We start from the raw sequence: 23,497 nt of genomic DNA, 5'->3' as shown, positions 1-23,497 counted from the left end.
ATGTAATTGTATTATTAACATATTATATATAGTTGTATTATTAATATCATATATTATATCTATATTAGATGTAACAAATCAGTGAACTTACCTTCCAAGCTAGATTCAAACCGTAGTCTGAATCCTGAGGCAGTCAGAGAGCCATCTGTGACAAACCTGACCAAAGCAGCTAGAAGTGNATGTAATTGTATTATTAACATATTATATATAGTTGTATTATTAATATCATATATTATATCTATATTAGATGTAACAAATCAGTGAACTTACCTTCCAAGCTAGATTCAAACCGTAGTCTGAATCCTGAGGCAGTCAGAGAGCCATCTGTGACAAACCTGACCAAAGCAGTATTGCTAGAAGTGTCTATGCTGTTGGGAACGGTGTTTCCACAGTATCTTCCCAGTAAATTTCCTGTGAGAGTCAAATAATTAAATATGTACGTGTTCAGGTGACTGACTTCCTCCAACCTCTACTTGAGGTGTTCTACAAGTACAAAGAAAATAACAAAAGACAAGACTCTGCCCACGAAGAAATGGTACCCTCTGTTAAAAGAAGGAGGACAAACATGAATAAAACCAACATATTCAAGTACGTGGAGACGTGAAACAAAACCCGCAACCAATTAGGGCAAGGGGGTCGCAGCGCAATGAAGGAGCTCATTTGGTGAAGGAGATGGTTCCGGCCAATAGAGTGACAAGTATCTGACTCATACAATTTCTAGGATACACACCCTCTCTTTCCCCAGCAGGATGCCCCTCAAATAACTGCCTATGGCCTTGGGAGGTCTCAACAGGGAGAGGATCACTTCTCATTGCAGTGCTCTCTCCACGTGACCTACAAGGATGAGCTCTGTAATGACGCCTGGGGCTCTGGACACCACTGTTTAGGAGAGGGGACCCAGGGAGAGAAAAGCCGGCAGTTGCTCAGAGCTGACTGCACTTCTATGCAAAGACTAGATGTCATCTTCCCTTTCTAAGTCAACGTCAGAGGCTGAAAGAGTACACGTGAATATAAACACCCCCAGAAGACAGCAGACGTATTTCACTGACCAGAGGTCTGGCTTTCCCAGATCTCCACGAAGTCTTTTTCACAGCCAGAGGAATTCTGGAGGTTAAAGTCTTCAAAATGGATGGTGAGGTAGTGTCCTGAGGGGCCCTCGAGGTGCCACTCACACAATAAATTGTCTCTGTACGGCTCTGTTGGGTATCCGCCGCTCTCAATGGTGCCACTTTGCCCAGTCACTCTTCCCCCGCACTGGGCTGCAAATAGAGAGCAATATTCTGTTACAGGGATTTTTGGTTTTGGTTTTTTTTTTTTAATTTAGCTAGTGCATGTGTAAACTTTTAGGTGCCAATTGAATATAAATTAATGTTTTAAAAGTTCTGAAAATGTTTAAGTTACTGTTTCCCTTAGAATTTGAAATCTATTATTGATGTAAAAAGCAATGATACCACAGGTCCAGTCCAATAATGAGAAATGGAAAACTGAATGGCTTATTCTGTAACATCTCATTAATCCTTTTGGGACACCGTGTAAGAGCTATTAGTTGCAAGGAAGTTTCATTTCAAGGACCAACAGATAGATTGATAGGGTCTGCCTGCCCCTCTCGGTCTGTGATTCTGAACACTGAGTGGATGCTCCACTAGCTGTGGCTGATTAGTGATGCCTGCCCTTTAACTGTCAAAGAATTGTTTCACTGCAGTAACTGGTATCTCAGGTCCTGGAAAATTACTACTCAATTCTTCCTTATCAAGAGGATGTGTTAGTCAGATTGGATTATGTACAATTTGCCTCAGGCTATAGAATGACCTACGGTGTAGGTTGAATAGTGTTACAATTAGGCTTTCTGACTTTTGACTGTATTAAATACGTTTGGTTAGTGTTCAGACCCACCAGATACTCAATTCTATGTAACTGCAACCATATGACAGCCCCTCTTCAGTAAGCATGCATATTGCTCATTTTTTAAGTAAGGAAATCAAAACACGGTAGAGACATATTTGTTTTTGTTTAGTGACTGATTTGGCTCTAGAAACTTAGGGGAAAAACATTATCCACTAATGATGCGTTCAAAATTACAGCTCTAAATATAGTTATTTGATTATATATGAATAGTAAAGTGTTTTACTAGTTAAAGTAATACGATAGAGATTTCATGATAAAAGGAAAAACCAAAAAAGTGATTTAACTGAATATATTTTTAGACACAAGTTAGGAAAAATATAAAATACTCAAGTCTACTAAAAAGAGTGTTTTAAAGTGGGGAGCAAGGTAAAATTTTAAATTGATAAGTGGCTCTGTGGTTTCACACATTTATATTTCTTATTTCTATCACTAAAACTATCATTAAAATCAGGCAAATAGAAAATCTTCTCTAAAAACGGTATGAGTTTTTAGAGTGTTATTATAATTAGTCTGTCATAACTTTCTTACCAAATATAAAAAAATGTTATTACCTATGGTATACTTGATCTTGAACCCCACCTGTGTGGGGCTGTTGTCAGATCGGAATCTCAAATACATCACCTCTGCTGAGGACAGCTGGCTGTCGGGCAAAGATCTCCCGCAAACCTTGGAAAGTACTCGTGCATTTGAGTCAGCCCCATCACGCAACTCAAGGTAATTGGATGTGCAGCTATCATGGAAAGAAGATTCCATTTAATATACAAAGTCCATTGCCTTGACATGTTTAAAAAATAAAGACCTCACCAACGTTCTCCAAGAGCATTATTAAATCATCATTTCTCCAGCCGAAGACACTCCGACAGTCATTTTAAGTCGTGTGTCACTTCAGAATGCTGCACACTATTTTTCTAATCGAATACATTCTTTTGTTAGAAGCTCATGTACAACATCAAAGAATATGTACTTGTCTTCCCTCCATATTTTGTGCTTGTTTTATAAATATGAAAGTCATTCTCAAATTAACCCCTAGGAAGTTCAAAAGAAAAACCAAGTACTTTGTTTTACATGATAGGACACACCTCACATGACAGAGAAGAACTCTCTCAACAGCCCTGCCACACGGGGTTAATGGAGAATCACAGCTGGAATTTTCTGTGTCCATAAAAGTGAGTAAGTATTTACCCAATGCTTCTTAAGAAAGTCAGTCAGACAATTAATGCTCACTGAGTAGGACAGTGGCATTGTATCAGGTACTCATTAATGGTAAGCAAAAGCTCTCATACCTAAGTTTTCTTTCATACATGTATTCTTGCAAACGTATAGACACTTTTGTTAAATGAACAGAAAAATTCAGGTTTTGTCAGCCAATATAGTTATTCTCTTTGTGTTCAACGCAGTGAGACTTACTCCCCGGTTTGTAAGCCTGTGAGAATTCTTATTAAAGAAATAATAAGACCTCTAGTCTTATGGTGACCTCTAGTGTCATGTAACACAAATTTCCATTTGTTAAACAGATATTTTATTATTTGTGACATTGAGTACGAGGCTGAGAAAATAAATATTCATCTGCCAGAGACGCTGTATTTTTCCTGTGGGAGGAAGAATGGATAACATCAATCTCAAACAGCCATGCTCAGTGTCTCCTGCAGGATGTGTGTGGTGTCAGGAGGAACAATATCTGTGTACATAATCCGCTCAGCTAATGAGAGAGTGGGGGGCAGACAATGTTTCCTGGCTCGAGGTGTAATGCGTGTCCCTTCCCCATCCCTAGATGTTCTATGCTGAGAAAAGAAGAGAAATTATTCTCAAACATGACAGCTGAAGAACACTAACTCTGAGTAGAAGAAAAATGAAATGGACTTGACATACTTGGGTGTTTCTTCAATATTGAATTGATCTTCGAATTGCAGCCTTATGAGCTTCCCAGGGGGTGCAGCTATGAGCCATGTGCAATCAGCATGCTGGGGATAATTGTCAGGGTAGTTGGGGGAGGTCACATATCCGGCAGAATCCTCATCATGGATGTAGATATTGCCCCCACAGGCTGTTAAGAAAACACAATTAAGTCAACGTACAGTCTGGAAAAAGAGGATGTAAATGCCACTAGCTGCTGCTGCTATTTTTTTCTTTTTGCATGGTCTTGTGTCTTTTTTTTTTTTTTTTTTTAGTTGAAGTATAGTTGACATTCGGTGTCACATTAGTTTCAGGTGCACCACATAGTGCTTTGACAAGTCTACATGATTTCACTTATATGTGGAATCTAAAAGACACAAACAAATAAACAAAAAGCAGACACAGATGCATAAACACAGAGAACAAACTAGGGGCTCCTAAGGGAAGGGAGTGGGAAGATGGGCAAGACAGATGGAGGGGAGTGGAAGGTACGGGCTTCCAGTTAGAGAATGATAAGTCATGGGGATAAAGGCACAGCATAGGAAATGCAGTCGATGGTAATATAGGAGCGTTGCGTGGGGCAGATGGTAGCTATGACTTGTGGGAACACAGCATAACAACTAAACTTGCCACGATTATTTTGGGGCACCTGGGTAGTTCAGGTGGTGAAGCGTCTGACTCTTGATTTTGGCTCAGGTCATAATCCCACAGTTCATGAGATCGAGTCCCACATTGGGTTCTGCGCTGACAGCACAGAGCCTGCTTGGGATTCTCTCTCTTCCTCTCTCTCTCTCTGCCCCTTCCCCTACTCCCTCTTTCTCTCTCAAAATAAATTTTTAAAAAACACATTAAAAAATAAAGTCTCTCTCTCTGTATTTCCAAGTTCAATTTCCCTTCTTCTAGAATTATCCTCATATCCCTTTTTAAGCAAATAGACTCTGGATTTGCTATTGAGGGGGCTCCCAAGTGTGTCACTTTTGAACTTGCCCAATGGTAAATTCTCTTAGAAAATTTCTCTCTTCCTTAAAGCCAATAAAATGATGGTGGTGCACAGCACACACAGTAGAACATCATGGAAGCACTAATACACATTCACCACTTAGATAAGCATGTGAATGTGCTAGCACTTAGGACTTCCCACTGACCGTGCAGTTCAATAGAAAGAAGCAGAACTGTGATCTCGATGTTTAAGAGACTAAGCATGTATATATATCTGCACAGCTCTGTGGGCATTGGCTCATTAGATTTCTTCAGGATTTAGATGCATTTGAAGAGCAAGGAATGATTGGCATGAGCGAGTTTGTTAGCCAGTTTCTGTAAGAAGATAAATGAGTTTTTAATACTCTTTTTCTAAAACACTTCTTTTCTAAAAAACCCAAGAATTATGTAAAAATACTTTCCTTATATCAATAAACATTCTCTTGGCAATCTCAGCAAACAATCCAGACCAGAGTAAACTGGGTACTTACAATACCAATGAAATGAACCTAATAAGTTAGCCTCACAGACATCTGATCTGCTAAATGCTGTTGACATTTATTTCTGCTGTTATTCAGTCATTTATGGCCCTATCTTGAATTTTGCCATTCCCCGGAACTCTATTCATCTCTGAAACCCTAAATGGCAGATTCCTCTGACTGCCTTTGAATCCTTTGCTCTTGGCCCTTCCTTTAGACACACCTTGCAAAAAACCCAATTTCATGACTGCATGCGAATCAAACCATTTGCTGAAATCAATGCCTACAAATGCGTGCTGCTCTCTATTCTCACCACAGCCAAGCAACCCTGCTGTCTCACAGAAGTACAACAGCTATGTGAGACTTGACTCCACACCCTGAAGCCTTATTCTGCCCACTCCTTCTTTAGCCTCAGCATGCTAATTCGTATTCTCCTTTAGAGTGCAATAGAAGAACTCAGATGGGAACTCCCTCGATGTGTTACTGTCCTAAATAAATTCGTCTGTATCACTGCCTCCTTTATCTTTCCCTGCACACTCTCTTCCTGTAGCTCAGGGTCAGTCTCATCTTCCACTCTCTCCCCAGGGATCATGCTATGTGGAAGCCTTCCCCTTACCCTGTGCTCGCATTCTCTCTCTCCTTCTTTCTCCCCTCCCCCACCCCTTTCTCCTGGGTCCTTTCTTCTTTCCACTCACCATGGGCTCAGGTCACTTGAAGTCACTTTCTCTGACCTCGCTGCCCTCTTTCCTCCTTCCCGCTTGGTGCCCTTGTTGCCTCACGGTTGTGTGCCCAAGGGTCTCTTTTAGCTTTATTTTATACCCACAGCATTTAACCTGGTGACCACATCTCTCCTTTGGTCCTGGAGTGTCTCTTTCCAGGTGTTTCCCACAAACGGGAAGTCGGAAAGTCTCCGTCTCTTAATCCCCACCACCTATCTCACCCACTCCCCTGCCCCCTCCCCTCTGGCAACCACCACTTTGTTCCTGTATTTAAGAGTCTTTTTCGTTGTTTGTTTGTTTTTTAGATCCCACATATAAGTGAAATCAAATGGCATTTGTCTTTCTGTAACTGGCTTATTTCACTTAGTGTAATAATGTCTAGTCTATACATGTTGACACAAATGGCATAATATTTCATTGTATATGTGTGTGTGTACACATATATGTGTGTGCACACACACACACATACACACCACATCTTCTTTATCCACTTGTCTATCAGTGGATAATAGATTTTGAAATCAAAAGAAATGCAAGTCTAATATTGAAGGCAGAAGGGTGGGGAGAAGGTGATGGCCATATCATTCTTCTATGAAAAGAGGGTCCACAAAGGAATAAAAGAGTCATAGCGTAGNACACACACATACACACCACATCTTCTTTATCCACTTGTCTATCAGTGGATAATGGATTTTGAAATCAAAAGAAATGCAAGTCTAATATTGAAGGCAGAAGGGTGGGGAGAAGGTGATGGCCATATCATTCTTCTATGAAAAGAGGGTCCACAAAGGAATAAAAGAGTCATAGCGTTTGCAAATAAACCCTTAGTGAACCTGAATTACCACTAAATTTTGACTTTAAAACTGTGATTTAAGACTGAGTAGCTCAAGACTGTAACTCTAGACTCTATCATGTAAAGACAGGAAAGTAGAGTTCTGTGGGATGACCTGAAGTCTACTCACTAGACACAAGACACTGATCCTCTATGAAGCCTCAGTGCCAGGTGAAATCCTGCCCATGCAGGATTCACTGGGCAGCGGAGCTCAGCGTGCATGGAGAGAAAGGGGGATCACGAACTCTCAGCCTATAACATATGGTGCTGGTGTTCACAGAGCTGTTTTTAAAGGCTCCTGACAAGTGCCAGAAATGTATGCAGTGTGAAGTAACAGAAGTACATTCCCAGTAATCATGGACCCACGCAAGCTATTAGATGATTTTCTGTGTCAGTTGGTGGACACCTATTTACTCTCCTTTTCCAAAGTAAAGAAATAATGCCGACATTTTAAATTCTTGTATGTTAGAGAATATGCAACAGAATGCATCTGGTTTTATTTAGATTACTATGTTTTTTTTTTAATATGTTCAGGATTCTGGGTTTGAGGTCCTAGGATTATTCTTAAATCTGTATTATCTAATTTTGAGGAGAAGCAAAGATTTATTCTCTACTAACATTACTCTTTCTTTTGAAACTATGCTTATTTACTTATTTATTCAATTAAACATTATACAAAAATAAATGTCACAAAATTAAGTCATTACAGTAGAATTAAATATAATTATAATCAAGTGTAATTAAGTACAGGTAATTAAGTTAAAGATCACTGCCATAATGTATAATTAAATGGGTAATAACAGAATCAGAGGAATACGTGTTCGTTTTAAAAGAAAGCATACAAACGATTATAAAACAATGTAATTATCATTCTTACAATGTTTCTATAACTGAATGTAATTTATAATTAGACATTTTATAATAGCAAAGACTAGGAAATTTCAGGGTGTCCTTAAGATCAGTTTAATTTATACTCATGGAGAATTTACTTTGTTCATTCTCTTGATAAGGAGGCTTGGAAAAATCTAAGCTTCATTTTACTTATCTGTAGAATGGGAATGATATCTTCCTTTTTTTAAAAAATTTTTTTAATGTTTTATTTATTTCTAGGAGAGAGAGAGAGAGACAGCGCGAGCAGGGGAGGGTCAGAGAGAGAGGGAGTCACAGACTCTGAAACAGGCTCCAGGCTCTGAGCTGGCAGTCAGCTCAGAGCCCGACGTGGGGCTCGAACCCACGAACCGTGAGATCATGACCTGAGTGAAAGTCGGACGCTTAACCGACTAAGCCACCCAGGCGCCCCAAGGGAATGATATCTTCCTTAAAAAGCAGCCAGGATGAGCTACTGAATGTATCAAGCATACAGGAAGTAGTACTTAGAATGGGTAGAAGAGGTAGCTATTCTTATTAAACTATTGATCCTACTTCAGAAAAGAAAGCTTTACATATTTTTTCCTTAAATCTATTTAAACAAGGAAAACCAAGAAACTGCAGGAAAAAATACAGGCTTTAGTCTCAGTAAAAACACTTACCTAAGCCCTTTGCCTCATATTTGATTTTAAATCCTCGCCCTCCATTACTGTCATCAGAAATAAACTGAACAAACATTTGATTATCTGAGGTGAACATAGTGGATGAAGGGCGGCTGCCACAAAAATGACCATTTCCTCCATGGCTTCCCAAAGGTGGAGAATAGATATCAGGTCCATTTTTTAGCTAGGAACAGAAAACAAGATTGCGTAAATCCCTCCATCCTGAGAAAGATGAAAACACAAAATCCTACCAATTTATGTCCCTGGAGAGAAGAATCATCACTTTGTTTTCTGAATGAACCCTGCAAAGACAGTACTTAGAAAAGGTAGCAAGCACAACCTACCACCAAGTAATCCCCCCGGCTGCAGGATGAATCTCCATTCGGAATCTCGAAGGGCTGTTCAAAGTGGACAGCAATGGTCAGACCACTCTGAACCAGGACATGCCAAGAGCAGTTGAGGTTGGGGCTGTAGGTCTCCGGATACCGAGGTGATGTGATAATCCCCCTGTCTGCATGCAAGTATCCACCACAACCTTTCCAAGAAAACAAAGGTACTTTATTTAAGTAACATTTGCAATACATTTTTATGTTTTCCTGAAGATTTTTTAAAGCGTAGGCAATAGAAATGTGGTTTGAAGTGAATTGGGAGCAAAGTAGAAGAACCGATCAGGCCAGCAAGCATTTGTTGAGCACACGTGGCAGGGTACTCATTTTGTGGTTGTTGCTAAGGCCAGACTATAGAAATAAGCCTTGGACACAAATGATTTACTTTTATGAAGCTTACTTTATAGGTGAGTAAGACATACAATAAACACATACATAATACGTGGGTGGGAGTAATTCTACAAAGAAAAGTGAACGGGGGGAGGGAGAATGGTACAGCATTGCCTGGGGAAGTTAGAGAAAGTCACATTGTCACAGAATCACCTCAAGGGGGACCTGGAGAAATGAGGGATCAAGCAGATGGCTTTGTGAGAGAAGAGCATTCCAGTCCAGAAAGCAGTGGGTATAAAGCTGGGTGTGTTAGGGGTACATTGTGCAAGTCAGGATGAACGAGGCACAGGGAGTGATGCCAAAGGAAGCAGGGCTGGATCAGGTGCGAAACTGAAAGGACTTATTTTGAGGAGTAGAGGAAGACGTTCAAGGGTTCTGAGCATCAGCGTGGCATGATCTGACTTTGAGGCTGAAAAGCACCACTCTGTCTGCAATACCTAGACTGTAAGTGGGGGGCAGAGGGAAGCTGAGCAGAGTGTCCGATAGGAGGTGACTGCCTGTGTCCAAGGAGCGATGCCAGAGCCTGAGCTAGGACAGAAGCAGGAGAAGTGGCTGGGGTCTAGCTATATTGGGAAAGTAGAATCATAGTGATTTGTTGATGGCTAGGACGTAGGGTGTGAGCAAAAGAGAAAGAGCGAGAATGACATCAAGATTTTGGCTTACGCAACTAACAGCATGCACTTTCCATTTATTAAGATTGGAAAGAGTGTGGGGTGAGCAGGTTTGGAGGGTGGAAGGGGGGTGGGACGCAAGAGTTCAAGTCACATGTTAAATTGGAAATGCTTCTAGACATGCAGCTATCCGGTATGCAGGTGTGTGTGTACACACACATGTATGTACATATATACATGCACACATACATATGTCATACATAAGTACATGAGAGAGAGGTTGGGAGCGGAAGGAGAGAGTGGAGGGTGGGAGTAAGGATTAAATTGCCAGTTGTCAGGGACTGAGCAGCTCAGTGAGGGAGTGCAGCAAGATCACACACAGCTGGAAATTTATTTCAGGTCTGTCTAATTTCAAAGCCCATTGTTTTAAACAGCTACGCAACCTGCCTCCCTTGAGTGTGAAGAAGAAAATTTATCTTCCATAGCTCCTTACTCTATAAGAGACATACATAACGGTGCAGGAAATATTAGATACATGTTTATATACAATGTCTATATCGAGAGTCTATTTTAAAATTATACCTTTTTGGTTAAAAACATCAGAGTCTTTCAATGTTCCATTTTCCATGGGTTGCTTCTTTCGTTTTAATCTAGTTTGGATTTACTGGACTTGTTACTGGACTTCCCATTTCATCAAGTGTCGAAAGTCTCAGTCCTACTGCACATGATCGCCTCCCACGTATCACGTGCATTCTCTGATTCATCCAACTCGTATTTTAAGAGAAACAAAGTCTTCCTGCCAACCCTCAAATAAGGGATTTAATCCAAAAGATTTCTGAAGATACCTTCTGTATTACTTTGGTTATTTCTTAGACTGAAGATGACTCCGACTTATTGTTCCTTTGATGGGTGATGGGTAAGGGCTGTCTAGCTCTGTTCCAGCTGAAGCCCTCAGCTAGGCTGAAAAACTGTTTCAAAGATGTCACCCTTTGTGCCTACCATGAATGCACCTCCTTTTGGGGGGAAGATGCCCTGCCCAGGGACCTGAAGGAGGGGGATCCTGTTGTGCAACCCTGGCCATAGTTTTTTGGATCAGGGCTCAGTATCTGGCATAGCGATGGGCAGCCAGAGGCTGGGCAGAGACCTGTGTGCTCTGATCTATAATCTGCGTCCTGGCATAGAAAAATAAGCAGAGAATGTGGAGGGAGGGAAGAGAGAGAGAGAGAGAGATGATGATGAGGTGAGGTGATATGACATGACATAAAAAATAAGGGAACATATTACCCTTATGAAAGGATGCATTAAAGCCCGGTCTGGTGATACTGAGGTCGGAGGAGAACCGGATGAACATGTACTCTCCAGTGGACCGGATGGGTCCAGGGATCTCTCTGCCACAGAGAACCGCTAGCGGCTGGGCCAGGTTATTGTCTCCTATGCCAAAGAAAGGAAGTGTCGAGCATGAAGATACGTCTTCAGAATCTCCTCCACCATCATTTGCAACCCAGACAAAGCGGCTCATACGTTTTTCTCAGAACGTCGTCATTCCCGGGAGATCATGAGACTCTCAAGTACAAGGACGCTCCAGGGGTTACATCATTCTGGCTCCAGCTTATAATCGAGCTGTCTACCTTCTCATTACTCTTTATGTTGAAGTCTCCCTTGACAGCCCCCACCGTCTTTTTAAAAATGGGGCAACATTTCTTCCTGGTGCTAAAACTCATATTCAGAGTACGTGAGAGTTAGGAACGGCGGAGGACCAGTACTGACATTTGAGAGAGACTCTGCTATATCACTCTCATTGCCTAAGGTCACGTGTCTGAAAGAGAAGAAAGGTTGGCTCTTCGGTCTCATCCTGTACTAATGCTGCCAGGTCATTTGGCAACAAGTGTGCAACTTTTACATGACCCTCAGCTCCAGAGAGTATTTTGGTGGTGGCTGTGTTTTTTGTGGGTTTTTAAAACTTCATTTGCTTTATATCATTTATTCATGCTGCTATTAAATGAACACATGTAGGTCCACCTGTGGAGGATGAGAAATGTTTCAGCAAGGGTGCCCTCCAAGGAGAGAGGCAAAGGACAACTGGGTCACCTCATGGTTCTTTTTCTTTTTACTACTCTTGGATATAAGCAACGTGGAACAAAGCCACGATCAAAGCCAGAATGGAGCAAAGGAGGTTATAAAATATTTGGATTCCTTGGCTGGGAGGGTTTTGTTTCTAAGGCAAATAATTAATAAACTTCAAGCTGATAAAAACCCAAAATAGATGGAGACCTGAGGAAATTTGCCCCTGTAAAGCAACAATCGGCAAAATTAATCCTTCTGTCATTGATCGTCACCTAAAACTCACTCATTATTAACTACTTTAGTAAACGAAGTATTGTCTGGGATTACAACTGCAATAGTATAGCTAGAAATAGGAGATGCTTGAAAGGTATTCTTTGGAGGGTTTCTGGCCTCTGGAAATATTTGTTTTTTTATAATTCAAAAGTTTCTCTTTTTAACTTCTTTTGTACTTGTTACGTTGCTACACATTTGGCACTAAATTGTTTTTGTTGACTTACTCTCTAATGGTCTGCATCACAAAATGTGGAAGTTCATTGCCTATTGTTACTTATTTCATAGGTGCCTATTTTCTCTCTTAGTGAGACTGGATAGGATCTACTGGTTTTTATTTCTTTTCTAAACTTCACCTCAGACCATGTGATGAAAGAGTGTATATCTCTAAATAGTTACTCATCTAACTGATGAGTTGGTAGATAACCCAACAACCACAAGATGGTTTATTTCTCCTCCCCAGCATTCATAATAAATACTGAGGTAGGTCTAGAGCTTTCCACAACTTCACCATATGGATTGTGGAAGAGATGAACTTGATCTTTAAAGGAAGGGGAAAATCAAAGATAATGAGCCAGGGCTGGAAGGTAGTCTGGTAATTCTCTTTCTAGTCCAGACTCCTCATTTTAGAGATATGGAAGCTGGGCCCCAAGATACCAGTAGCTGACATTTATCAAGCAATTATTATTACCACTTTGGGTGCTTTACATGCAATATCAGACTTTATCTTCACAATAATGCTATTAAGTAGGTATTTTTATTATCTCCATTTTGTAAATTGGAAACAGTCTTAGGGAGGATATAAAATTTGCCAGAAGGCATAGAGCATAGAAGTCAACAAGGACTTAAGAACCCTGGCTAACTAACTCCAGATGCTCAAACTATACTATTAAATGATTTCCCTAAGATCACAAAGTACATTTTATATCTATAAATAGATAAAAGGATTACTGATTTTTGACACACTAATTTTTTTGCCTTTTCCTCCTTTTTTCCTGTTGTTTGTTTGTTTTAACTTTTTCTAGGTCCAATGTAGTTTCACAGAACCTCAATTTTGGGAAATCTTGGTATGTAAAATTTGTTGGTACATAATTTGGAAAAAAATTGATTCAGTCTTGAACCATCACAATCCTGTAAAATGAATAAGCAGGGAGAGAGTCACTCAGGTCTTTCAGGAAGGCTGCAGGGCCCTCTCTGGGAGGGCCCAAGAGTGTCCACCACCAGCCTTGCACCAAGGACCAATGGCCGAAGGCCTGTGGTGACTGGCCAATTGCACAAATGGCCTGTAAGTGTTATTGGTTGTGGTCAATGGCTTTCAATGTTTGCTTCCGAATGTCATATGCCCCTGCTACTCAGAAGCAAAACCTGGCTGAATGAAGAACAAATAATTGAAATGGGACTTGAAATTTCATTCTAAATGTAGACTAAGACCTTGCCAATGAAGAAACTACCCACCAACTACCACATAGTAGGCACGCAATAACGACTTCTTGAAAGAATCAATAAACAAGTGAGGAAATAATGAACCTATTCAGTACTAATGTGTGCTGTAAATGAAAATCTCTTTGGATAAGTTGCATGCCAATTTAAAATATTAACATTGTTTTGGCATAGAAGTCAATTTGCAGAGCTCTCCCAAGCTGTATGACTCAGCAAGAACACCTCCATTCTAGAAAGAGAATCTGATGAAACCTATTTTAGAAATATCGCTAATAAAGTAAATTGAAATCTAAATTAAACAATTTCAAATTCGGTATCTACAAAATGCCAGGGCTTTTGCTAGGGAATTTTGCATTTATTATGTTCCCTCAGACAACAACCTCACGAAGTAAATCTCAGTCTCTCTTTCACAGACGATAAAACAGACTAGGAGACGTTTAATAGTGGAGCAAAAACCAACTGAATAGAAAGCGATTTTTGAAAGAGTAGCCATACTTTACTTCATGAACGCAGTTACCTACTGAAGGTATTTTTTCAAAGTTTCTACTAGATTCTGAACACTCAGAATATGTGTGCAAGGACACACTCATGAAAAGTTACATGAAATTACATGAAAAGTTTTAAATGTTAACATCCAGAGGAATGACTTGATGTGACAAAAGATGGTAATTTCTCTGACCAAAGAGGTGGTTGATGGTTGATAGGAAAAGGGGGTAAAGTTAGGGTTTATCAGCTCCTCCTTTGTATGACTGACTTGAGTGTTAGTATCCAGCCTCTACAGAAGGAAAATAAAGCACCTCTTCCATTTCCTAACTGTACTTCACGAAAGTCTAGCATTGAGGGGATGAAGGAGACAAGAGCTTACACACTAGTAACCTATGGGCAAAAAGCAAACACATGTTTGTTTGGTCCAGGAAATGCTCTAGGGCGTTTTTCATTAATGTCCAAAGTTTAACAACTGGGAAATTCATAGAAAATTCTCTATTTTTCACATCTCTTAAAAAAAATAGGAAGCTAAATAACACTGAGTCTGCCTTCCCAGTAGCTGCCCCTTCAACTCTGTCCTCCAGATTAACACTTCCCTAGTTATGTTCCCTGTTTGTCTAGGTAGGCATGTGAGGTTGCAACATCTTCATCTTGTCGGGTAGTGGTTCTAAAACTTCAGAGACCTTCATTATCACCTGGAGGCAGGGACAAGGGGCAGGTGAGAGAGCCACTCGTCTCACGGGCAACATTCAAGGAGGTACCAAAGGCCTTAGAAAGTGAGATAAATAATATTTTAGTGCAATATTTACAAACTGAAATTTAATGTAAAATGGTCAAAATACCACCGTTTTCAACAAAGACAGACTCTGACCCTGCAGTTTGCAGGATCCTGCCTTACTTTCCTCATCCTAAATGTGGCCCCTGCCTGGAGGATTTTTTAAATCACAGACCTAGGACCCATTTTGAGAGTTTCTACTTTGGTAGGCCTGGGGTGCAACTGCAAGACTGGCATTTCTTCTCAGGTGCCACTTGTCCAGCTGGTCTGGGGACCACACTGTGAGAAACACTGGTCAGAGGACATGGCTCCCCTCTCCTCCTGCCTTGTGAACTGTGAAGCACGATTTGGTATATGTTGCATATTACCATTATTCTTATCCCTCATCACTGCATAGCCATACCACACCTCTGCATAGAGGAGAAGATGAAAAAATATAAGCCCTTAATTCTACCTATTCTACCCATAGATTTAGGAGACAAAGAGAATTGAATACGAGCAATTATATATCTAGTTTTTCACACTTGGATTTTAAGGCCATAGGCATAAAATATCAAAATTTATCTCCAAGACCTTTCAGCAAGAAGGCAGCACCACCTGGAAACTCAGAATTATTTCTTCCTTGAGCCAAAGATAGGATTTTCTCTTAGTAACATAATGCTCTTCCTGACATAGTATGTGCACTAGTTTGTTACAGGCAGTTTAATACTTTCCGGACATTCTTCAGAAATTGTAGCCAATTCCGGTATGGGATGCGTTCATTGACCATAATGTCTGGGAACGTCCATACAAAACGCTGGAGGGAGTAAACGAGAATCATTCTAACTGAACATAACTAAATATGTGTCAGGGTTGAAATTTGGTAGTCTTTTTTTGTTTAAATGTTTCTCACCGTCTCGTATCACAAGTTTGTCATAGTCACATGTTCCATGAGCTTCGATGTCCAGGGAAAGGATGTTTAGTTCCACAGTAGAACCTGGAGCCTGAAGGAGCCACATACAGTCAATGCTGTTACTGTAGCTTTCAGGCCAACCTGGCGAGAAAAGAAAGGCTGGGGCCTCTCCTGTCCTCAGGAATCCGCCACAAGCACCTGTAGAATGAAAAACAACATCTATGAAATAACTTCTGATGGAGGAGAATCGAGCACGTTCATTTTAAAGTGGTAGTTCTGTATCAGAAGGACACAACCAATGACAACAAAGTTCACAAAGAAATCTAGAAATATTTTATTAAACCTGCTGACTCACACAGCTGTGATTTCTGTTAATTTATTTTGTGTGAGAAAAACACTGTATTCTGCTTTTTCACCATAGTCTTGCCACACGGCCCATTTATTAGTGTCTATTATTTGTTAAGCATGAAGTTAGTTCACGTAGAAGACCCTTTTATATTTTATTATTATGATTATTATTACTATTTATGTTTCCTCTGTACTTCATCTTTTCATTTTGAGAGAGAGAGAGAGAGAGAGAGAGAGCAAGCACGGGTTGTGGAGGGGCAGAGGGAGAGAGAGAATCTTGGAGTGCTGATCATGGAGCTGCTCATGGAGCCTGACACGGAGCTCAACCTCATGACCATGTGATGAGGTTGTCTTTACTTTTTCAGCATAGCTATTCAGCATATTATTTATATCTGGGCAATTTTGAAATAATTTTCAATTTAGTAAAATGTATAACAACAGCCATTCTTCATTTCTTATTCATTTTTTTTAAAAATTAGCTTTATTAAAGTTTTCTTTATGTGTCATAAAACTTAACCTTTTAACATATACAGTTCAGGGGCTTTTAGTTATTGTCACAAAGTTCTGTAACCATCAGGGCTAATTTTAGAACATTTTCACCATTCCAAAAGACGCTTTATACCAATTACCGCTGGTTGCCCACTTTCCACTCTGCCAGTCCATGGGAACCACTAATTTGCTTTCTGTCTTTGTCGATGAATTTGTGCATTCTTGCCATTTCATATAAATAGAATTGTACAATAGTGGCCTTATGTGACTTGCATGCATTCACTTAGCACAAAGTTTTAAGGTTCATCCACAGCATATTTCAGTACTTCTTTCCTTTTCCTTCATTTTTTCATTTCCTTGCCTTAAGGCTGTCTTGTATTCCACTGTCTGGATATACCACATTAAGTTTTACCAGTTGTTTGATATTTAGGTTGCTTCTGCTTTTTCACTATTATGAATCATAATTCTATGAACACCCAATTTATAAATTTTTGTGTGGACATATGTTTTCAATTCCATTAGGTGTAGAACTAGGAATTTAATTGAGGGATCGTATGGTAACCCTGTGTCTCAATTTTTGAGGAACTGCTAAACTGTTTTCCACAGTGGTTATAACTTTTTATAGTTTTACCAGGAATACACAGGGTTCTTATTTCTCCACATACTTGCCAAAACTTGTTATTGTTTGTCTGATTGATTATAACCATCCTAGGGAGAGTTAAATATGGATATTTTTAGTGTATCATTTTAATTCCCTTGTTTTTCTTTTTACTATATATATATACACATATTATTTTTATTGAGAGACAGAGAGAAAGAGAATGTGTGCAAGTGGATGAGAGGCACAGGAGAGGAATGGAGAGAATCTCAAGCAGGCTCCATGTTGAGCATATAGCCTGTCAAAAGGCTCTGTCCCATGACTGTGAGATCATGACCTGAGCCAAAAATCAAGAGTCAGATGCTTAACTGATTAAGCCATTCAGGTGCCCCTACTATATATTTTTTAAGTTTTTTTTTCATTGGTTGTCATGGCAATTATAATTTATATCTTTATTGGAAACAATGTAGTTTGGATTAATACTAACAATTTGAATGGTATACAAAATTTTGCTCTAATATAATTCCATTCCCATACCCATCCTTTGATGCATTTTTTTGTCATAAGAATTATATATTTAAACATTACAAATCCATCAACATAATTTTATAGTCATCACTTGATGCAGTTGTCCTTAAATCAGATAGCAGAAGATCTACACACAAAAATACATTTATAATCTCTTTAAATTTACTTACGTCATTTTCTTACCACATACTAGTTAGTAGCAGTGGAGACATGCTACTTTCAGTAGCATGCAGTTCAGTAGAACTGTCTTTCAGTTCAGCCTAAGGCCTCCAATAGAATTTTCTGTAGAGTAGATCTGCTAGCAATAAATTCTCTCCATTTTTATTTATCTTAGAGTATTTTAATTTGTATTTAGTTGGGGATATACCTTTGCTGGATATAGACTTTTAATCAACAGTCTTTTTATTTCAGTACTTTGAATATGTCATTCCACTACTATCTGGCCTTAATGGTTTCTGATGAAAAGTGAGGTATTAGTCTCATTGAGGACTCCTTTTACATGATTGATCACCTTCTCTTAGTGCTTTGAAGATGATCCCTTTCTCTCCAGCTTTGATAGTTTGTGACATGTGTAGATATGGGTTTCAGTGAGCTTATCCTATTTGGAATTTACTGGGATTCTTGGATGTGCAGATTAACATTTTTCATCAAATTTAGGAAGACACTATTTCTTCAAATATTCTTTGTTCCCCTTTTTCTCCCTCCTTTTCTGGGACTTTCATTGACATATATTAGTATAACAGAGTTTATGAGGCTTTGTATAATTTTTTCAGTCTTTTTCTTTCTTTCCCACAGGCTAATCTCTATTGACCTATCTTCAAGTTCACTGATTCTTTCTTCTGCCTGCTCATATCTGTAATTGAGCCCCTCCAGGGAATTTTCTTTTCAATTATTATACTTTTCAGCTCCAACATTTCTAGTTTTTTTTTTTCTTTTAATAATATCTGTCACTTTATTGTTATTCTCTATTTGGTGAAATGTTATTTCCATATTTTCCCTCAATTCTTTAGACATGGTTACTTTTAATTTTTTAACATATTTATAATAGCTAATTTAAAGTCTGTGTTGGGATATGCCTATAAGGTTCTAGTAGGCAGTTTACAACTCTGCTTTAGTCTTCATTTCCTGCTTACACAGATCCTCAAGATCACATATTGTTGAGAGACCAGGGTCCTTGTGTCTTTCCTTGGACATGTGCACAGTCCTGTGTGGCTTTATAAATTTCCAGAAATACGTCAGAGCTTTCCAAAGCTCCCTGTGGGTATCTCATTCCCCAGGATTTTCCTTTTACAGTTTTATTCACCCTCTTGTTAGCTGCAACTGGTATCAGCACCACATACAACTGTGATGTTAAATAATCGTCACTGATTGTTTTCTACAAACATCCTGCAGACAGGGCTACTGGCACAGAGTAAAGCCTGAGGCAGGTCAAAGGAAGACAAGTCCTGAGAATGGAGCTTTCCTAGGAAGCTGCCAGATAGGTCAAATAATGGCAATTTTTCAGGAATGGGAAAACATTCCTATGTAGCTCTCAACCTGTTCTACCCCTTCCAATAGTCTCTGAGCTGCTGGTTTCACAGGTACCCTAGTTGAGGATTCTGCAAGGTGACTGCAAAGCTGAGGAGAGGGGAGAGATGGAAACAGGGAGAATTAAGATCCCAGAAAGTTGACTATTTTCCCAAGATTCAGCCATCATTCTTGAATAAACACACTTTGGATTGTTGTGAGCTTTGATTAATTTCCAGAGTTCTCAAAAGCTAATTTTGACAATTTTGACAATGTTCTCATTGTTTTTGTGCAGGAATGGATTTTCAGACATCCTCACTCCACCATTCCAGAGGTTTCCGACTTTCATACCAGTATATGTTTGAATCTTACTAGGACCACCAAGAAGTGAGTGTAAACTTTTACGGGACTAGGTCCTAATTCTTGTGTCTTATTACTACATAGGCTACAGAAGTAAAGAAAAAAAGGGGCGCCTGGGTGGCTTAGCTGGTTAAGCGTCTGACTTTCCAACTTTCGCTTAGGTCATGATCTCGCGGTTTGTGGGTTCGAGCCCCGCGTCGGGCTCTGTGCTGACTGCCAGCTCGGACCCTGGAGCCTGTTTCAGTCTGTGACTCCCTCTCTCTCTGACCCTCCCATGCTCACGCTGTCTCTCTCTCCTAGAAATAAATAAAACATTAAAAAAAAAAAGAAGTAAAGAAAAAAAGAGACAAATGAAAGGAATTTTCAAGTGAAAGATTTTAATATCATTCGGGGCCTTTAAATATTAAATAGAGGATTTTCCTCTATGTGAAATATTTTTTATCTTAAATTTACAAAGGCAGTTGTCAGACTGACTTGAGGTCATTATTCTTTTTGGTCAAATATTTATTTTTCCTCATTTCTAAACACATGCTGAAATTGCATTTTCTGACACTTTGGTGGTTGAGTGAGGCCATTTGACCAGTTTGAGCCAATAAATTATGAGCAAAACAACTTGTGTCACTTTTAAGCTGAGTGCTTTTATACTCAGAATGCCAGAGCTCTCCCTCTTGCCATGATCACAGTCAATGTCCCAAACAATGTCAGCTCCAACAGCCTGGGATATGGAGTGTTCCTGATGACAAGGCACTTAGTTAATCTAAGAAGAATATGTAGCACAAACCAGAAAGAAACTTTATTACTTTTTAGCAACCCAGAGTTTGGAATTGCTTGCTATTGCAGCATAACTGATCATGTCCTCACTGATAGGCTGACTAATATTTTCCTACTTGATATGTTTAAAATTTTTTTTAATGTTTTTTTAAATTTATTTCTGAGAGAGAGAGAGAGATAGTGGGAGCAGGGGAGAGTCAGAGAGAGAGGGAGACACAGAATCTGAAACAGGCTCCAGACTCTGAGCTATCTGTCAGCACACAGCCTGACGCAGGGCTCGAACCCATGAACCGTGAGATCATGACCTGAGCCGAAGTCGGACGCTTAACTGACTGAGTCACCCACGCGCCCCAGCTACTTGACATGTTTAATTTTCCTTCAAGGTTCATGTTAATGAGCCTTGTCCACATTAAGCTCAGTTTCCTTTGCTTTCTTTTCTTCTGCCTGTACCACCTGTTTTGTCATTAAATAATGACTAGATTGTTACTTAACTGATATATGAGTGCTTCGTCTTTCCCAACTATTTTTTAAATTTTTTTATGTTTATTTATGTTTGAGAGAGAGAGAGACACACACACACACACAGAGTACAAGTGGGGCAGGAGCAGAGAGAAAAGGAGACACAGAATCTGAAGCAGACTCCAGGCTCCGAGCTGTCAGCCCAGAGCCTGATGTGGGGCTCAAACTCATGGACCATGAGATCATAACCTGAGCCAAAGTCGGATGCTCAACCAACTGAGCCATCCAGGCACCCCTTTCCCAACTATTTTTAAGCTCCTAGGGAGTTGAGCTTAAACTTTGTCCTTTTACTTAATCATCTCAGTGTATCTATAGCAAATCCTCAATAAATATTTATTGAATTAAACAAAATATATGCATGTATAAGAAATGCTGATGGTACAATGTTCAATATATGAATATATTTTAAAATGTTAAGGTTTTCTTTTTTTTAGTTTTAATGAATCTTTCAAAATGTGATGCCATCCTACCATCTAGGTAACTAGTAAATTATAAAGTTCTCTTACCTTCTAACTAATATTCACCTTCCCTTATTCTTGATTAAGGAAAATGAGATTTATGATATAATCACTCATCCACCTAACTCATATAATTACATAGCTTAAGTATGAGAAGAGAATTTGTCATTTTTCAAGTACTAAATTATATTTGTTGGTATAATATTTTCCATGAGTAAGTGATTCTTTCTCTAATTTGAGATATGTGGATATAAAAAAAGCTTAACTCAAGTTTACTTAGGAGAGCTATCCAGAATTAAATGGAGAGCTTTAAATTACATTTGGCAATCTCACTGATGGTTCTTTGCTCTTAGATACGTAGATTAATATTTTAAGAAAGAGATTCATATTCAGTGTTATGGAAACATCTTGTAAGGGGGTTGGTGGTGGAAATAATACCTCAGAACAGAATACTCTAGGTGCATTAAATGAAAATAAGTATGAATGATACCTTTATCAGTTACTTCTGTCAATACAAATTCCCAAGAAGTTAGAAGCAAATAGATTCTAATCTTTTAGGATATATTTAGTCTTGGAACAAGTTCAAAGTTTGAATATTCTTCAGTGAGAACCTATGGTAATGTGTCTCAATTAAGTACAGCTGACCCTTGAGCAATGCAGGGCTTAGGTGTGCCAACCCCCAACACAGTAAAAAAATCCATGTGGCTTTTTTTAAAGTAGCCTACATGCCCAACATGTGGTCAAGCTCATGACCCTGAGATTAGGAGCCTTAGGCTCTGCTGACTGAGCCAGCAGGTACCCCCCAAACCCATGTAACTTTTGACTCCCCAGAACTTAATTAATTACTAATTGTCTACCATTGACCAGAAGTCTTACTGACAATATTGTCAATTAACAGATACGTTGTATGTTATGTGTATTACATGCTATACTCTCGCTATTAATAAAGTAAGCTAGAGAAAAGAATGTGCTAAGAAAATTATAAGGAAACGAAAACATATTTATGGTACTGTACTGTGTCTTTTGGGAAAAATTCTCATATTGGGTGATTTCTTTTTTTTAGTCACCTTCAGTTCGAACTTGTGTTGTTCAAAGGTCAACTGTATGCCAAGGCTGAAAATACTCTCCAAGTAATGTCTGTCAAACTTTTATGTCAATCCATAAAAGCCATTCAAAATTGTTTAAACAACATTTCAAGGAAAAATCAGTCTCCCCAAACACTGCTTACCAAGGGAATTAAGGATGTCTTAAACATAGTCAGATAAAAGTTTAACAATTAGGCTAATTTTACCCCTTAAAACATGAAGGTCTATGACCAACTAAGGAAAAAGTGAAGCATTTCTGAAGGCATATTTAAAAAGAAATCTATAGGAGGGGCACCTGGGTGGCTCAACTGGTTAAGCCTCCCACTTCAGTTCAGGTCGTGATCTCATGGTTCATGAGTTCAAGCCCTGCATCGGGCTTCAAATCCTGTCTCCCTCTGTCTCTGCCCCTCCCTCGTTCACTCTCTCTCTCTCTCAAAAATAAAAATAAACCTTAAAAAATGAAATGTAGAGGAAAACAGTTACTTCTGTCTACTAGTAGACCTGTAATACTGTGGGGTGTGCGTGTGTGTGTGTGTGTGTGTGAGAGAGAGAGAGAGAGAGAGAGACAGAGACAGAGAGAGCATGCAGAGGATTTAGAAATCAAATTTTCAGAGATCTCTAAAGGGGCCTCTAGAAGTTATAAGTAGAACACCTCATGGATATCAAACCCTTAATTGATATAAAAAAATATAATGGGAAAAATATAAAAAAACAAATGTACAGTTTTTACAAAAGGCAGTATTCATGAAATTAAAAGCACACCTGAACATATGGAACGTTTTGGGGCTATATTTATTCTTCTTAGTAATTTACATATTTGGTCTCTGTTACAGGAAGGCCCCTTTGAAAGACTAGCCCATGCATTAAAGCCCAGAAACAGAATTTCATTTATTACCGTTTAGTAATACACACCTGTAGCAATAGTAGGTGAAGGTCCAGTGGAGACGTTCATTGCAAACCACTCCAGAAGGAACCCTTTCCCTGAGATGGAAGAGTCAGAAGAAAACTGAAATGTCAAAGAATTTCTAGAGGAACTAAACGATTCAGGCTGGGTACCACAGTAAGTTCCAAGTAGGCGGGAATGAACACCAAGCCCATCATAAATCTGCATGTAAAAAAAAAAAAGATAACACAGCACTGAACTTAGGCAATTACCTCTGTTTTTCTTCACAAAAAAGAAAACTAA

General features: G+C 39.2%; 1 protein-coding gene across 1 annotated transcript in view; it reads right to left on the bottom strand.

Moving 5' to 3' along the window:
- CUBN (cubilin) overlaps positions 1-23,497 on the bottom strand; it is a 298,802-nt gene that overhangs the window by 103,434 nt on the left and 171,871 nt on the right. The window contains exons 39-47 of the mRNA XM_077772461.1: positions 23,224-23,416; positions 15,650-15,847; positions 11,007-11,153; positions 8,680-8,870; positions 8,336-8,519; positions 3,775-3,949; positions 2,457-2,635; positions 1,050-1,259; positions 271-411 (exon numbers count right to left, since the gene is read on the bottom strand). Coding sequence (XP_077628587.1) covers positions 271-411; positions 1,050-1,259; positions 2,457-2,635; positions 3,775-3,949; positions 8,336-8,519; positions 8,680-8,870; positions 11,007-11,153; positions 15,650-15,847; positions 23,224-23,416 — 1,618 coding nt within the window. The remainder of the gene's footprint in view (positions 1-270; positions 412-1,049; positions 1,260-2,456; positions 2,636-3,774; positions 3,950-8,335; positions 8,520-8,679; positions 8,871-11,006; positions 11,154-15,649; positions 15,848-23,223; positions 23,417-23,497) is intronic.

The sequence above is a fragment of the Crocuta crocuta genome, unplaced genomic scaffold, assembly GCF_008692635.1.
Source record: "Crocuta crocuta isolate KB4526 unplaced genomic scaffold, BGI_CrCroc_1.0 scaffold96, whole genome shotgun sequence".
Taxonomy (NCBI): domain Eukaryota; kingdom Metazoa; phylum Chordata; class Mammalia; order Carnivora; family Hyaenidae; genus Crocuta; species Crocuta crocuta.
The sequence above is the reverse complement of the archived record's forward strand: the minus strand, read 5'-3'. Positions and strand labels throughout refer to the sequence as shown.